Source organism: Bos grunniens, chromosome 26 (assembly GCF_055505025.1).
Source record: "Bos grunniens cultivar Pamir isolate PY7600 chromosome 26, Bosgru_T2T1.0, whole genome shotgun sequence".
In the NCBI taxonomy this organism is placed as follows: Eukaryota; Metazoa; Chordata; class Mammalia; order Artiodactyla; family Bovidae; genus Bos; species Bos grunniens.
This window is the reverse complement of record NC_141190.1, coordinates 14,075,683-14,092,870: the sequence shown is the minus strand read 5'-3', so window position 1 is coordinate 14,092,870 and position 17,188 is coordinate 14,075,683. Positions and strand designations below refer to the sequence as shown.

At 41.4% G+C, this 17,188-nt stretch overlaps 1 protein-coding gene across 30 annotated transcripts in view; it reads left to right on the top strand.

The window, feature by feature from the left end:
* Positions 1-17,188, top strand: part of CPEB3 (cytoplasmic polyadenylation element binding protein 3) — a 348,047-nt gene that overhangs the window by 124,146 nt on the left and 206,713 nt on the right. For 15 of the 30 annotated variants that reach the window (XR_015155640.1, XR_015155641.1, XR_015155637.1 and 12 more), the window contains exon 1: positions 8,165-10,973. Coding sequence is in view for 23 of the 30 variants with exons in the window: in XM_086378576.1 (XP_086234702.1) it covers positions 9,822-10,973 (1,152 nt within the window). In the remaining 7 variants the exon portion in view is untranslated. Of the gene's footprint in view, positions 1-6,986; positions 7,128-8,164; positions 10,974-17,188 lie in introns of those variants that run through there. The other 15 variants (XR_015155643.1, XR_015155642.1, XM_086378570.1 and 12 more) reach the window with 3 other exon arrangements.

The following is a 17,188-nucleotide window of genomic DNA, read 5'->3' as shown; positions in this document are numbered from 1 at the left end:
TTTCATATGCTTTTTGAACATTTGAGTATCTTTTGTTGAAGTCTCTTGCCCATTTTTCTTTGGGATGTTCACTGTTATTAATTTGTAAGAGTTCTTCATGTATTTGAATTATAATTATTTTGAATATTGCATATATTTCTCCCTTTCTTTGATTTTTCACTCTTGACTTTTGGTAAACAGATGTTCTTAATTAGTTTAGTTTATTAAATTTTTCCTTTATATTTATTGCTTTTGTGACCTGTTGAAGAAATTTTTGCCTACTCTAATGTCATGAAAATATTCTCATATGTACTTTTAAAGACTTTCTTGTTTACCTTTTACATTTAGACCTGCAGTCCATCTGGAATTGATTTTTGTGTATGGTGTGGTAAGGATGAAGGTCTCTTTTTTGCCATATGGATATTCAGTTGACTCCAATATCCTTTATTGAAAAGACCATCCTTTCACCACTGCAGTGTTACTGTTTTCAGAAATCTGATCACCATGTTACAGGAAGGGGGACCCCTTTCAGGGTCTTAGAGTGGGCTCTAGTGTAATACTCGGAAATGAATTGCCTGAGGAAATACGTGTGCTGACAAAGCAAGAGCCTTTATTGGTAAAGGGTGCCTGAGTGGAGAGCAGGAGGATAAGGGAACCCTGGAGAATTTACTCTGCCATGAGGCTTGTAGTCTTATGTTTTATGATTAGTTTCCAGGTTGTCTATGACCAGTCATCTCTGGTCTGTAGTCAGACTCAGGGTCCTTCCTGGCGGCACACTGATCTTTCAGCCAGGATGGGTTCCAGCACAAAGGATTCTGGGATATTGGTTGTCTCCTCACTCTTTTGGCCCCTCCTGAATTCTGGCTAGTTTTTGGAGGCAGGACCATGTTCCTTACTGGGACCTCTTGTTGTGGACATGATCTTCGTTTTCTGAATGTTGAGCTTTAAGCCAACTTTTTCACTCTCCACTTTCACTTTCATCAAGAGGCTTTTGAGTTCCTCTTCACTTTCTGCCATAAGGGTGGTGTCATCTGCATATCTGAGGTTATTGATATTTCTCCCAGCAATCTTGATTCTAGCTTGTGTTTCTTCCAGTCTAGCGTTTCTCATGATGTACTCTGCATATAAGTTAAATAAATAGGGTGACAATACACAGCCTTGACGTACTCCTTTTCCTATTTGGAACCAGTCTGTTGTTCCATGTCCAGTTCTAACTGTTGCTTCCTGACCTGCATACAAATTTCTCAAGAGGCAGGTCAGGTGGTCTGGTATTCCCATCTCTTGAAGAATTTTCCGCAGTTTATTGTGATCCACACAGTCAAAGGCTTTGGCATAGTCAATAAAGCAGAAATCGATGTTTTTCTGGAACTCTCTTGCTTTTTCCATGATCCAGCGGATGTTGGCAATTTGATCTCTGGTTGCTCTGCCTTTTCTAAAACCAGCTTGAACGTCAGGAAGTTCACGGTTCACATATTGCTGAAGCCTGGCTTGGAGAATTTTGAGCATTACTTTACTAGCATGTGAGATGAGTGCAATTGTGTGGTAGTTTGAGCATTCTTTGGCATTGCCTTTCTTTGGGATTGGAATGAAAACTGACCTCTTCCAGTCCTGTGGCCACTGCTGAGTTTTCCAAATTTGCTGGCATATTGCGTGCAGCACTTTCACAGGATCATCTTTCAGGATTTGGAATAGCTCAACTGGAATTCCATCACCTCCACTAGCTTTGTTCGTAGTGATGCTTTCTAAGGCCCACTTGACTTCACATTCCAGGATGTCTGGCTCTAGGTCAGTGATCACACCATCGTGATTATCTGGGTTGTGAAGATCTTTTTTATATAGTTCTTCTGTGTATTCTTGCCATCTCTTCTTAATATCTTCTGCTTCTGTTAGGTCCATACCATTTCTGTCCTTTATCGAGCCCATCTTTGCATGAAATGTTCCCTTGGTATCTCTGATTTTCTTGAAGAGATCTCTAGTCTTCCCCATTCTGTTGTTTTCCTCTATTTCTTTGCATTGATCGCTGAAGAAGGCTTTCTTATCTCTTCTTGCTATTCTTTGGAACTCTGCATTCAGATGTTTATATCTTTCCTTTTCTCCTTTGCTTTTCGCTTCTCTTCTTTTCACAGCTATTTGTAAGGCCTCCCCAGACAGCCATTTTGCTTTTTTGCCTTTCTTTTCCATGGGGATGGTCTTGATCCCTGTCTCCTGTACAGTGTCACGAATCTCATTCCATAGTTCATCAGGCACTCTATCTATCAGATCTAGGCCCTTAAATCTATTTCTCACTTCCACAGTATAATCATAAGGGATTTGATTTAGGTCATACCTAAATCTAGTGGTTTTCCCTACTTTCTTCAATTTGAGTCTGAATTTGGCAATAAGGAGTTCATGGTCTGAGCCACAGTCAGCTCCTGGTCTTGTTTTTGCTGACTGTATAGAGCTTCTCCATCTTTGGCTGCAAAGAATATAATCAATCTGATTTTGGTGTTGACCATCTGGTGATGTCCATGTATAGAGTCTTCTCTTGTGTTGTTGGAAGAGGGAAATAGATGGGGAAACAGTGGAAACAGTATCAGACTTTATTTTTCTGGGCTCCAAAATCACTGCAGATGGTGACTGCAGCCATGAAATTAAAAGACGCTTAACTCCTTGGAAGGAAAGTTATGACCAACCTAGATAGCATGTTGAAAAGCAGAGACGTTACTTTGCCAACAAAAGTTCGTCTAGTCAAGGCTATGGTTTTTTCTGTGGTCATGTATGGATGTGAGAGTTCGACTGTGAAGAAGGCTGAGCGCCAAAGAATTGATGCTTTTGAACTGTGGTGTTGGAGAAGACTCTTGAGAGTCCCTTGGTCTGCAAGGAGATCCAACCAGTCCATTCTGAAGGAGATCAGTCCTGGGTGTTCTTTGGAAGGACTGATGCTAAAGCTGAAACTCCAGTCCTTTGGCCACCTCATGTGAAGAGTTGACTCATTGGAAAAGACTCTGATTCTGGGAGGGATTGGGGGCAGAAGGAGAAGGGGAAGACAGAGGATGAGATGGCTGGATGGCATCACTGACTCGATGGACGTGAGTCTGTGTGAACTCCGGGAGTTGGTGATGGACAGGGAGGCGTGGCATGCTGCGATTCATGGGGTCGCTAAGAGTCGGACACGACTGAGCGACTGATCTGATCTCTGATCTGATATAAATATATGGACTTCCCTGGTGGCTCAGACGGCAAAGCATCTGCCTACAATGTGGGAGACCCACGTTCAATCCCTGGGTCAGGAAGATCTCCTGGAGCAGGGAATAGCAACCCACTCCAGTAGTCTTGCCGCCATCCCCCCCCACCCCAAAAAGCCGCTCTGTTCTTTAGGGCTGTGATTGGATAACCCACTAGGAAATTTGTTTTAGATGAGTGTTCAGTCCTGTTCTATCTATTCATAATAATTGTAGATGGGATCCTCTCACCTGGCCAATTAAAAATACCTACTCTGAGGCTGGCCATAGATTTAAGTTTTCTCTTATGGTCATTTAAACTCAATTGGAGTGATGAGCTAAGTCTCAATAAAAAATTAACTTCTCATCTATTAAAAGGAAAGCTCTTACAATTATGGGGAGGATCTACATGGTTAACACCAGGCTATGGTCATTAAGTTTAAAGGCTCCTCTATGTTGGGAATGGTTAAATCGTACTAAAAATGATCAACCTGGTAATTATGAGACAAGGCTGGGTGCTTTATGAACTATTCCTGTTATTACCCTTAGAGAGAGTGATTGGCATGGAACTCAGTGGATTTGTGGCACTAATTTATGGTCTTGACATCTACAGGGATGATACGAAGGTGTAGCCTGGGATTCCCATGAATTTAAGGTCATACATGTTAACAAATTACAGGTAACCCCAACCCATCTACCACTGGTATGATCCCAATGGGTCAAAGATCCGTATTCTACTGGTATGACCATTTAGCAGCTTGTGTGTGTGTGTGTGTGTGTACCTTCAATGGGGTTGGAGGATGTAATTGACCATATTTAAGCCTCGACAACTTTCATAAGCTTTAAATGATAGTAACTGGGCTATTAGCTTATTGAATTCTGAGATCTCTATGATGAGAAAGGCAGTGCTACGCAACTCCAAGACCCTTGACACCTTATAGCATCTCAGGGAGATATCTGTGCTATAATTCAAACTGAATGCTGTATTTTTGTACCTGATAAATCTTTTAATGTAACATTTGAACCACATGAAAAATCAGATTTCTGCTCTAAGTGACCGATTCCCTAGTCTTGATAATCTTTAAAAAAAAAAACTGGTGTGGGAGGCTCATGGCTAAAATATTTACTTTTAATTCCACTAATGTTATTAACTATACCATTTGTATTTTGCTTGTTTCACAAGATTATTATTTCTTGTATTCCAAGTATATGACTGAGCCTTCAATGGAAATAATGACTAGACTTGAAGCAGTTGATCAAATGTATAGTTTGATATATGATCAATGATTGTAATAGTGTCACTCTAGAAGGCAATGGCAACCCACTCAAGTACTCTTGCCTGGAAAATCCCATGGACGGAAGAGCCTGGAAGGCTGCAGCCCATGGGGTTGTGAAGAGTTGGACACGACTGAGCATCTTCACTTTCACTTTTCACTTTCATGCATTGGAGAAAGAAATGGCATCCCACTCCAGTGTTCTTGTCTGGAGAATCCCAGGGACGGGGGAGCCTCGTGGGCTTCCGTGTATGGGGTCGCACAGAGTTGGACACGACTGAACCGACTTAGCAGTAGCAGCAGCAGCTTATAAATATGAGAGTCATTTTCTTTTTAAATTTGAGTGTTTATTTTAGGAATGGAAGAGCAGAGATAGTTCATTTTCAAATACAATAAAATTATGTTAAGTATTAAGTTCAGTCGCTCAGTCGTGTCCGACTCTTTACGACCCCATGAATCACAGCACGCCACGCCTCCCTGTCCATCACCAACTCCTGGAGTTCATTCAGACTCACGTCCATCGAGTCAGTGATGCCATCCAGCCATCTCATCCTCTGTCGTCCCCTTCTCCTCCTGCCCCCAATCCCTCCCAGCATCAGAGTCTTTTCCAATGAGTCAGCTCTTCGCATGAGGTGGCCAAAGTACTGGAGTTTCAACTTTAGCATCATTCCTTCCAAAGAACACCCAGGGCTGATCTCGTCTAGAATGGACTGGTTGGATCTCCTTGCAGTCCAAGGGACTCTCAAGAGTCTTCTCCAACACCACAGTTCAAAGGCATCAATTCTTCGGCGTTCAGCTTTCTTCACAGTCCAACTCTCACATCCATACGTGTTAAGTATAGGCAGTGCTAATTTAGTTTTGTCATTTATCAAAGGGTCAGAGACCAAAGTTTAGTTTTTTTCACTGTGTATATTATTAGTAGACCTGTACTTGGGGTCAAGTGAATTGCTAAATGCCCAATTTAAACCATTTTCAAGTACACCTGAATAATAAGATTTTCTACCTTACCAATAAAAATTTGGCATATTAATTTTAAATAATCTTTAAAAATCTATTTCTTAAAACAAGTCTTTATATGACTTTTATGAGCGAACTTTTGTTTTTTTAAATATTCAAGTACTTGAAAATGTAGAAGTTTGGTAGATTAGGGAAGTCTTCAGGAGTAAGATTAACTGAGTTCATCCTTAGACTCTGGAATGAATATTGTAAGTATAACACGTTGGCAGAGGAAAAATTTTCTTTAGAAAGATAGAGGAAGGAAAAAAAATGGGGAATATACAGTAAGTTCATAGTAGGAATAAGAGGACCATTTATTTAGTTCTTTTAAAAAGAGCTTGTAGTAGATTGATTCAAAATGATTTTTTCGTCTTAAATTGTTTTGTTTTTTCCCTTGGAAATAAGTAGAAATAAAGACTACTGACTGCTGCAAATTGGTAGTCTCTGATAATACTACTTTAGTTCTAATTGGTGAAGAGGGGAAATAGAGAATTAAGATAGTTTTAAATGATGTCTGACATTTTTAATTCTTAGTTCAATCAGCACAGTCATGAAGTGACTATTCTGAACCCCTTGCATGAATGGCATTGAACCAAATCCCACAAGAGATAATACCTTCTGCCTATGTGAGCAAACTGGTAGTTGAAGTATTGCTCTCAGAAGCTATAGATAATACCAGTTGATGTTAAGATGTTGTGAGATTCCAGCCTTGGGGTAATGAGGTTAAGATAGGAAAAATGTACATCAGGGGGAAAAAAGTTTTAAAAGAAACTGTAGCTACTTTCTGCCTTGAATAAAGATGTCACTGTCCTATGCAGTGAAACAATAAACATGTCAAATTATTTTTTTAATATTTAACTAAAACACTGTTTTAGTTTTAAAGAGCTGAATTTTATTTGATTGATCATTGTATGAATAATGCAAAGTAAACTTTCATTTTGACAAGTAAAATAAGGAGGTGTATGATTTAGAGCATATCAAGTAGAATCTTGAAATAAGTGATTTGTACCTTCATTGAAAATCAAATAGAAATCTTGGTGGATAGATAATGTCCAAAATTTATGACTGAAACCTATCTTTAACCTGACCTTCAAGAGTTAATATCATATTTCATATTAAGATTCTTTTCATTTTATAATATTACACGTATTTAAGTATGGTCAGATTTTAATTATCTTTCCTTAGTAGTCCACCTCCTCCCTTCTTTATTCTTCCCCACCCCACCTCTTTTGGTGTGGCTGGGTTCCTTCTGCTGGCTACCCAGTCATTACCATTCTAATACCATTTAAGGTAGCTCCTCTGGGTTTATTTATTTGAGTCCTGTAATCCAGTTTCTCTTTTAACCTGGCTTCCTAAATCAGTTGACAAACCGGTTTATTTTTCTCTAACAACTCGTGATTTAGATTGGTTAGGAAGATAAAATGTAATCCGGCACAACGTCTTTCCCTTGGAATCGGTATTTGAAAGGCTTCCTCCTTTCGTGGCTGAGCGTGCTTAAATCGGGCAGAGTACCTAGTGAAGGACTTCAGCCCCCACAGTTCCCTGTGTGCGCATGCCCTCTTTTCTTACAGTTGTCAAAGTGCTTTTGCCAGAGCGGTCACATAATCAACCTGAAAGAAGAAAATAAATACTGTACACTTTTTAATTTTATCGATCCTTAAACACTGGACCCTCAAAGGTAACTGCTGCTAAGAATTTGTTACTTGAGATTGGGTGATTGCATGTAAAGGAAGATCTATTGTGTGTGTGGTGGGGGGAGGGGAAGGAGGTAGCTATTTCCCGGACTTTGCTGTAAATAAGAAAAAAGAAAAAAAAACTAACAAAAACCCACCCAAACGAATAGACTGTACAAACAGTTACTGACATTGCATGTTAATTTTGTAAATGTTATTTTAATCTATTGCTTATCTTTTGTTGAAAAGGGTCTTATTTATTAAAGATGGGTCTTGACCTTGACAGAGTGAATTTATGCAGAAAGTGAAATTAATGTCTTTAAGAAATGTTAAGAAGAGAAATGAGTGTTCCTAGTATGATAAAAAATTTTAAATTTAATATATTAATATTACTTATAGCCTTAAAATAGTCTGAGTCTAGCTTAGTTTGTGGCTTTTTTTTGCTATAGGACAGCATTAATTTTTCCACTATAAACATATAGTTTAAACTGAAGGCATTAACAGAAGGCATTGATACTAGCATCAGAAAAGCTGAGTGATATTAAAATTACAATCAAATGCATATTTCAGCCATGATGATATGGCTATTGTAAAGACAATTCTAGCCCACTGGGAGAGACTCAAATCCCATATTATAATGGTTTACTGCAGCACTGCTTAAACCAAGTATAAAAATGTCTCTTTCTATGTCCATTTTCTTTGGCAACAATAGAACTTTGTGTTGCTGTGAATCCAAGCTCTCCTTGCCTCTTTGTCATATTTACAGTACTGATCAAAGTCATTATTTTAGACCAAGGAAATTAAGGAACACAAAACCAATCTTAAATAGGTTTTATTGGTAGTAGTTGGCCATTTGTGATGTGTATTATACTGGGTTGGGTTCTTTTGGAGGGGTGGGTTGGGGAGGGAGGAGTTAAGGTGGCTGTGAAGCTTTTCCTTGAGCCCACTATTTTGTCTATGTATGAAACTTTAGAATGAGATATTAATCATTTTGAAGATATTCTTCAATAAAATAGTAGAACTACTTTTAATCCCATTTCTTAGTCTGACATATTTTATTTAATAGTTAAGAGCAGTAGCAAATCCATTTCCCAACACATTTATTTTACAGCAGTTATTATTGTGAGAATATCCAAAGGCAGAACTTCTGTGTGTATCTGAATGCCATTTTAGGAGTGTCCTGAGAAAGATGCTTCTCCGAGTATCTGAGTTAATTAACTGTATTAAATATATTAATAACTTTGTTGCAAGTATACTGAATCACCATCTAAAAATAATTATGTATTTGGTCATATGCACCTTGAACATTTTAAAATACTTGTTTTCAGGGTCTCAGCACTGTAATATTCATATATTTAAAGCAATTAATGTGTTCTAAAGGACAAACGAACTCAGTGATAACTATGGGTATGGAAATCTCCTGGTTTTGAGCGATTACTATTTTCATCCTTGAATGATTAAACAGGCTGTATGGCAGAGGTGAATATAGCCCTTATATGCGAAATGGAAAATACCATACACTCCTTATATGGCTAAATGAAGCAGTGATGGCAATGCACTATAATTACAATGTATGAGAATTTGCGACTTTGTACTGTGCTATTTTTAACACGTTAGCTAGCATATGGTAATTCAGGGTCTTCAAACCATAATCTTTCACTGTTAATACTAGTGATAAGAGAATAGGTTCTAAATTTGCCAAAGTCTTGTGACCAAGGCAGCAGCAGGAGGATTCAAAAAATGAAAAATCTGGCAACCCCAATATTATCTTGACTTCATACTTAAATCTGAGGGATTTTTTTTAAAGCCCCACCCCCACCTCATCTCATAGACAGTCCCCCGTCCCCCTCCCTCCTTTCTCTCTCCTTCTTCCTCCCTCCCTCCCTCCGCGTGTCTCTCCCTCTCTCTCTCTGACCTCAAATCCAACGAGAACATTTCTTCACTCTGCAGAGAAATTCTCAGGCTCCTGTTGAGACCTGAACTACTGAGATGCCAAGAAACATCTTGTGAGGCAGAATTGGAAACGAGAACATTGGAGAATAAGAAAAAAAACAAAAACAAAAAACACCCATCTAATCCTTAGAGTAACAAGAAGCAAGGACTTGCAAATGTTGCAGTAGATTTTTACCTCTTTTAAAAGGATGTTGGGTTTGTTTTCTTTTTTTTTTTTTTTTTAATGTCTCCTAACAAAATGGAGTAGCTGCAGCTACTGGGAGGCCAGAGAATGGTTGTGCAGATGAGTCCTCCTAACAAATGCCAAGGATTTCCTCCCTCGTGGTTCGCTGCGGCTAAATGAAACAATTATCGAGGCAAAAAGGCAGTTTGCTAATCAAGGGGGATAAGACTACTGTTTCTTTAAAGTGCCCGAGCGGGGAAGGGGGAAGAAAGGGTCGTGTGTGGTGTCTTTTTAACCTTGCTGAAGGACGCAGCTGTATTTATTGACGTATGCAAATAGCTGGGGGAGGGTGGTGCTTGGGAAAAAACAGGAACCAGAATCAGTTTCTCATTGCAGGGTGAACGCTCTGAGTTCCGGTGAAGGGGAAAGAGACGTGGCGAAATTGCTGTCTTTCTGTCTTTTAAGCACCTCTCTTACTAATACAGAAAAGGAACCTAGACATCAGAAAGGGTGAAGACGCTCTCACAGTATTTTAAGAGACCTTGCACGAGCTCCCCCACCCCAGCCCGACCTGTTCTTCTAAATGGGAGATTATGGATTTGCATTGCAATTGGCTAGTAGCGGTGGCACTGGATTTTCGCAACTAAAACACCCGCCCGCTCCAGCAAGCAGCATTAACGAACACACTGGCAATAACGCGTTTCTCTTTTTTCCCATTTCAGCTGCGCAAACCATGCAGGATGATTTACTGATGGACAAAAGCAAAACCCAGCCCCAGCCCCAGCAGCAGCGGCAGCAACAGCAGCAGCCCCAGCCCGAGCCCAGCACCGCCGAAGCCCCGTCCACGCCCCTGTCCTCAGAGACCCCCAAGCCGGAGGACAGCAGCGCAGTGCCGGCCCTCAGCCCCGCCGCGGCTCCGCCGGCCCCTAACGGCCCCGACAAGATGCAGATGGAATCGCCGCTCCTGCCGGGCTTGGGTTTCCACCAGCCCCCTCAGCAGCCGCCGCCACCGCCGCAGGAGCCCGCGGCGCCGGGCGCGTCTCTGTCGCCGTCCTTCGGCAGCACCTGGTCCACGGGCACCACGAACGCGGTAGAGGACAGCTTCTTCCAGGGGATCACCCCAGTCAACGGGACCATGCTCTTCCAGAACTTCCCGCACCACGTCAACCCAGTCTTCGGAGGCACCTTCTCCCCGCAGATCGGCCTGGCGCAGACCCAGCACCACCAGCAGCCGCCGCCGCCCGCGCCGCAGCCAGCGCAACCCGCGCAGCCCCCGCAGGCGCAGCCCTCGCAGCAGCGCCGCTCGCCTGCCAGCCCCAGCCAGGCTCCCTACGCGCAGAGAGGCGCCACGGCGGCGTACGGTCACCAGCCCATCATGACTAGCAAGCCGTCCTCGTCCTCGGCCGCCGCAGCCGTAGCCGCCGCCGCCGCCGCTTCGTCCGCGTCGTCCAGCTGGAACACGCACCAGAGCGTGAACGCCGCCTGGAGCGCGCCGTCCAACCCGTGGGGCGGCCTGCAGGCGGGCAGGGACCCTCGCCGGGCGGTCGGCGTGGGCGTGGGCGTGGGCGTCGGGGTGCCCTCGCCCCTCAACCCCATCTCGCCGCTCAAAAAGCCCTTCTCCAGCAACGTGATCGCGCCGCCCAAGTTCCCCCGCGCGGCCCCGCTCACCTCCAAGTCCTGGATGGAGGATAACGCTTTCCGGACCGATAATGGTAACAATCTGTTGCCATTTCAGGTAATGCTCAGGTGCACCTGTATACGCTTTCTTTCCACTCCGCTCCCTTTCCCCTGTCTTCCCTGCCATTTAATCGGCCATTGATTGTGGTTCTTTAAAAAAGGCAGCGTTTGCCAACTCCCCTGCCGTTTTCCGAAGCCTTTAGTTCACTGAGGGTGTTCCACTACGGGGACAAGGGTGGGGGAAGCGTTGTGACTGCTCGAGGAATCTTATTTATGCACCCTGACGAGACAGAAAGGGGCCTTTTTCTTTTAGCCTATTTTTTCTCTCCGTCGTGCTTGTGCCTCTTCTTTTGACCTTCTTTGACAGGAAAAGCTGCAAGTGTATGGCAAGGTGCCGGCATAGTCCCAGGCTGAGTAGGCTGAGTGAGATTCCTGTCGTTTTCAGTGGCTGCACATTTCACGTTATGCAATCCCGGGCTCAGGGTGTCTCCGGAAAGCCGTCCACTCCCAAACCACCCTGGCCCTACTCTTCAAGGGGTTAACAGCCCTGGAGTGGTGCTATTTCAGACAGTTGCATATGCTCAATTAAACTAATGTGAACACATGTGTTTATGTCTCGCTAAGGTGCTGGCATCATTAATAGCAATCAGCATATTGCCCCTGCCGGGAAAATTAGAGTGTGAGATTCCAATAAACACTGGAACTGTATCAGGAACCAAGATGGAAGAGTGGAAATTCTAGGGGTAACCCTTCCCATGTTATCTAGGACTTAGGAATTGTTTTGTTTTGTTTTTAATCCAGAGGATAGAGACAATAGGACGCGACCTTCAGAGCCATATTGCAATGGAGTCTATTTGCTAGCTGGCACTGAAATATTTAAAGCTGCAGTGTCCTTCAGTTGGGTTATTTAAGAAGACAGTGCAGATCAATTACACTATTTGAAACTGGGCAAAGTGAAAGTCTTGCAACTTTAATGAAAAATGAGCCTTGTGTCTTGGTGTTAAATGCCAGTGAAAAACTCAGGAAGTGCCCCAGACAAAAAGGTTGAATGGAGTGTCCTTATTCTGTACTTGCTTTCTGATCCAGTGCGTGGCCACATCAGTTGGCAGTGTGCTGGACATCTTGAGTTGGAAAGGGTGGTGAGGGTGAGGATTCACTGGAGGCCTTTGTTCTCAGGAAAACATTCATCCTTCACTTACAAACTGATTTGTCCATAGGCTTCCAGGCTCGGTTAAAAAAGAAAGAAGGAGCGAGGGCGGCTCTGGGTAAGACCCAGCTTGGATCTTTGGATCCAAGGAAATGAAACAGAAATCCTTTGAGCATTGCTGAAAAATGGCAGAATCAACATTTGACAGAGTTCGTTTAAAGCATCAGGTGCAGTTGGAGCCTTATTTTATTGCTCTTTACATTTCAGATGTGATGTTTGGCGTGGCTCCCATCCGTGAAGGAGGAGGTAGGGATATTAAGAAGCACATGATGCTGTAAGCTAGAGCAAGAATTTTTAACCTCCTCAGTTCAAGGGGGTCTCTGACACCCATAAATTATGTGTATGAGAATTTTTAATGAGACAATCTTACCAGATTTTTACAGGATTGCTTCAGGGATGGAAGAGTCCAATTTCTCTATGTGCTTATTTGTGTGTGTGTGTGTTGGAGGGCTAGACAGGCAGGCTGCTTTTGATAGGAGAGCCCCTCTTTTTCTAACAGTCTCTCTCTTTATTCTGATGCGCTCTACCCAAATCTAGTTTTAGAAGATAACCTAAAATCTAACAGAGAGATTTCGGGCCTGGAAGCTGATAGTGTAGACATTAGCCATCTTTTTCTAAGAGTAGAATCTGAATACAACTAGGTTTTGATTAATTATTTCCAGAAATGGGGACTAGGGAGAGATTAAATCCATAAAATTTCCCCCAAACTGATATTGACAAGTAATGTGTGGATTGCCAGTTGTTTCTCAGCAAAGCATTTACCAGCCATGCTAATAAGAGCCAGATGGACTGGATTGAGTTTGGATTCTTGTTTTTTCATCACTGGTAGTGCTATTGAGTAGGGAAAGATGGCCAAAAGATTTGTAGGAGGAGAGATTTGATTGAAAATTGAGCTTTATAAATTTGGCCTTAGGAAGAATTACATGGACTTTATGTCTCTTTCTCTCTTTTTAAAAACTATTTAAAATGGAGCCTTAGGGTTTTGAAGCAATATTGGAATCAGAGTAGGAGTAACCTGGCTGTGTTTTGGCTTGAAATAGTATCATATTAGGTTTCTATTGATGAATATATCAAGTTTAAAAAGACAAAAATACCTTGAGTCTTGAGTGAAGAAATTTACATGTTTGTGTATGTATTTGAATCATTTTTCTACAAAAAGAAAATGCCTTAAGTAGTTCTTAATGACTTATTAAAAAATTATTTTGATAAATAGGACTTTTTTCTTTAAATCTAGGAGTTTATTTCATAGAATACCAACTTAATTTGTTTTTATTCCACAGACTGTTTGAGCTAAAAGGGGCTTTCAATAGTGATCTACGTATCTTAATATTAAAAAAAAAAAAATCCATATCTCCTGCCCATTCCCAACAGTGCTGGTTCACTCTTTCGCCAACTAATAAAATAGTTTTTGGAACTTTTCTTCTGTGGTTTATATTGTGAAAGCAGTCACTGTATTTGAATGTGATTTTTCAAACTACACATGCTTTCTATGCCCTTCCCTTAATTCTAACAAAGTTGATTGGTTTCTCTGCGTTAGGGTGGCTCCTTCCTTAGGGATTACTTGTATCTAGAAGCCACCTCGTTTCTGTAAATAAGGAAACTGAGGTCCTGAGAGGTAGCATGGCATAACTAAGGTACTGGTGCTTTGGCTAATTTTGTCGATGTGTGTTCTTAACTTCCCTGCAGCACTAGTCTTGTCAGGTACAATTCATTTTAGCATCAGGCTCTCTTTAGGCTCCATTCAAAGGGACTTTCTTATGGAACTATCTCATGAGGTTCTCTGGCTGGCTCTTAGTGCTGTTCCACACACCATAAGAGCTCAAGAGCAGTGAGTTACCCCGCGTGGAGTATTATACTATGCTTCATGCTCTTATTTATGTAAGAAAGAGAAGCCTAGGTTTGTAAAAGGACTAGAAGCAGAGGTATTTTCTATATATAATGAATTTGGGCTTAGATAACCGTTGTTGTCCAGAGACATTTAGAAGCAACTTTTGAGAGCACCTGTTCCACTACTCAGCTCATTTTCCAGAAGAGGAAATGAAAGTTCAAATGGCTTCCTCAAGTTCAGGTGGGTAGTTTCTATCAGAAGCAGATTTTGGAGGCAGATTGCTAGGTTCACATCTTAACTCTGCCATTTCCTAGCCTTGTAATCTTCAGTAAATTGTGTGTACATGTTGATCCTCAAGTTCATCATCTGTAAAATGGGAATAATGATAATTACTTGCTTCATAGGAATTCAGTGAGAAGCTACATATAAAGTGCTTAGCACAATTTTTGGCTCATAGTAAAGTACCTTATAAATGTTGAATTATGATTATTGCTAATCATAATGGTGACCAGAGGCTTTGTATGATCTTATCATAGTGTGGATTACTGCTTTTTCATCCTGTGCAATCTGAAAAACCCCAAACTTCTGTGAAATGTTAGTCTTTTTTTCATCTGTCTGAAGGTACTCTCTGGTTACTGTAACAATGAGGTGATCGCCCACTTACCTATGAGCGAGGCCCTTTGCTAAGCACTTCATATGTAGTTTCTTTTTGGAACTCCTTTAAAGTAGAGGATTATGATTAGCCTCATTATCCTGACAAAGAAATTGAGGGTTAGTGCGTTTACATTATTTCCTCACAGTCACATAGCCAGTAACTGGCAGAGTTGGGATTTGAACCCAGGAGATATGCCTCCAGAGCCTGTGGAGGTGTATAACCTCCAGGACATCAGGTAACCATGCAGGAGACTGAGCGGCATCTGTATTTGACATTATGATATAGTCTGGAAATCATGTTGGTAAAATATTTTTGTATAGTGAGAAGCAGAGGAAGAAAAACACAGTGCCCATCCATATGCTGCCATTTAGATTCAACAGTAATCAAAATTTTCCCTATTTACATATTTACTTATTCTGTGTATTTTTGAATTTGTATTTTTGGGAAAAAATTCAAATTATATTCTTCTTTCTCTCCGCATTTTTTATCTTTATCCCACCCATCTTTTTCTATCTCAGGTTGAGAACAACTCTATAGATTTTATATTTTCTGGCATAAATCTACTTAAATGTAATTTAGTGTTAATTGTGCTGGTGGGTTGTCTATAACAGAGAAAGAAATTCCTTACATGAATTCATGGGAATATAAATTATTAAAAAAAATATGCCTAAGCATAATAAATTTTTAAGAAACATCAATATTTTCAACCTACCTATTCTCCTTTTATTTTCGAAACTATCTTTTCAGGAGGTAAACTGTCTAGTTTATTCTTGCTTTTGAGTAAGGATTGTATGTATGGCCTAGCTTTAAAGCTAGAGACCTTTCTATAGTTGGTTTCTTAACTACTGCTCTAATGCAAAACCACTTAAAGTCCACCCAATTCCACAAATTGTTTCAGAACTTATTATGGTATGGTTAATATGTATGCCTGAAAAGCTTCAGTATCTATATTCTATGTAAAAGAGGCATTGGTTAGAAAATATTGGAAGGTTTTCTTTACTACTGAAAACATTAATATATAAACTGTATACTTTAAAATTGCATGTAGAAAAGGACTTAGCTTTAAACTCTTCATGACCTTGTAGCAAGTTGATATAAAAATATGCTCTCAGAATTGTAATGAGTTTAGATATCCTCTAAGACATAATTTTCTACTTAAATAGCTTTCTCCACTGGTTGGCCTATTTTGCTGTCTTCCAAGGGCTGCATAAGGGGTAATGCTTATCCACTTGGGAGGGTGTCATTGCTTAGATAGTTTTTGTAGTGTTTTGATCTGCAAGTGTCAAAAGAATGTGCTTACTACAATATGAAAAATTTGATGAAGCCTTGTGGATTTTACTGAGGAAGGGAATGGAGGGGAATATAGAGTAGTGGACAGCCTTTATAGTTTGGAATGAGGAAAACTCTGGTTGAAGCCCCAGCTCTGTCACTGGTGATTAGAATCAAGTCATTTATCCAATGATTTCTTTTTCCAAAAGTCTGCAAAAATGGAAAGAGAGCCTGTATTTGGGGTTTCTTTTATGAGAGAATGTATACAGGTGTCCAGAAAATTACATACTGGTATGGCAGAGACATTACTTTGCCAACAAAGGTCTGTCTAGTTAAGGCTATGGTTTTTCCAGTGGTCATGTATGGATGTGAGAGTTGGACTGTGAAGAAAGGTGAGCGCCAAAGAACTGATGCTTTTGAACTGTGGTGTTGGAGAAGACTCCTGAGAGTCCCTTGGACTGCAAGGAGATCCAACCAGTCCATTCTGAAGGAGATCAGCCCTGGGATTTCTTTGGAGGAATGATGCTAAAGCTGAAACTCCAGTACTTTGGCCACCTCATGCGAAGAGTTGACTCATTGGAAAAGACTCTGATGCTGGGAGGGATTGAGGGCAGGAGGAGAAGGGGAAGACAGAGGATGAGATGGCTGGATGGCATCACCGACTCGATGGACATGAGTTTGAGTGAACTCCGGGAGTTGGTGATGGACAGGAAGGCCTGGTGTGCTGCGATTCATGGGGTCGCTAAGAGTCTGACACGACTGAGCGACTGAACTGAATTGAACTGATGGCTGTTAAATGGCACTGGTAACTAGAGACATTTCGAGTTTAATAGAAGACATGCTTGTTGATAGCCAGTAGTCCAGGGTTAAATGCTAGTGGGCATCTGGAAGCGGAAAGGGCCTAGAAAGATGTGTCCAGCAGCGACAGAAGAGCAATGAAAGGCTGTGTGTGCGTTATGCTGACTGTCTGTCCTAGAAGCCAGTCATGGTGCTCTGAAGGTGCTCTGACTTATGTCACAAGGATGGTGTGTATTTGTAACTACCTGCTTCTTCTGTGGCTAAGTCACCAATGCAAATGTGAGATTTTGGTTGTTCTGGAGCCCCAAAGGCTCTGATCTGAAGCTCCTTACCACCACTACCCTGAAGACCACGCCAGCCTCTGTAGGGAGCAGGATGGTTATGAGAAAGAGAATTCAGTATAGATACCCGCGTTGGGTCTTGAGAGTTGGGGATTATATTCTAGCTATAGCTTCAAAGGTGCTTTCCTGGAGAGATCACTGTGCTTGCAGTAGTAGCTGGCTTCATAGGGAATTT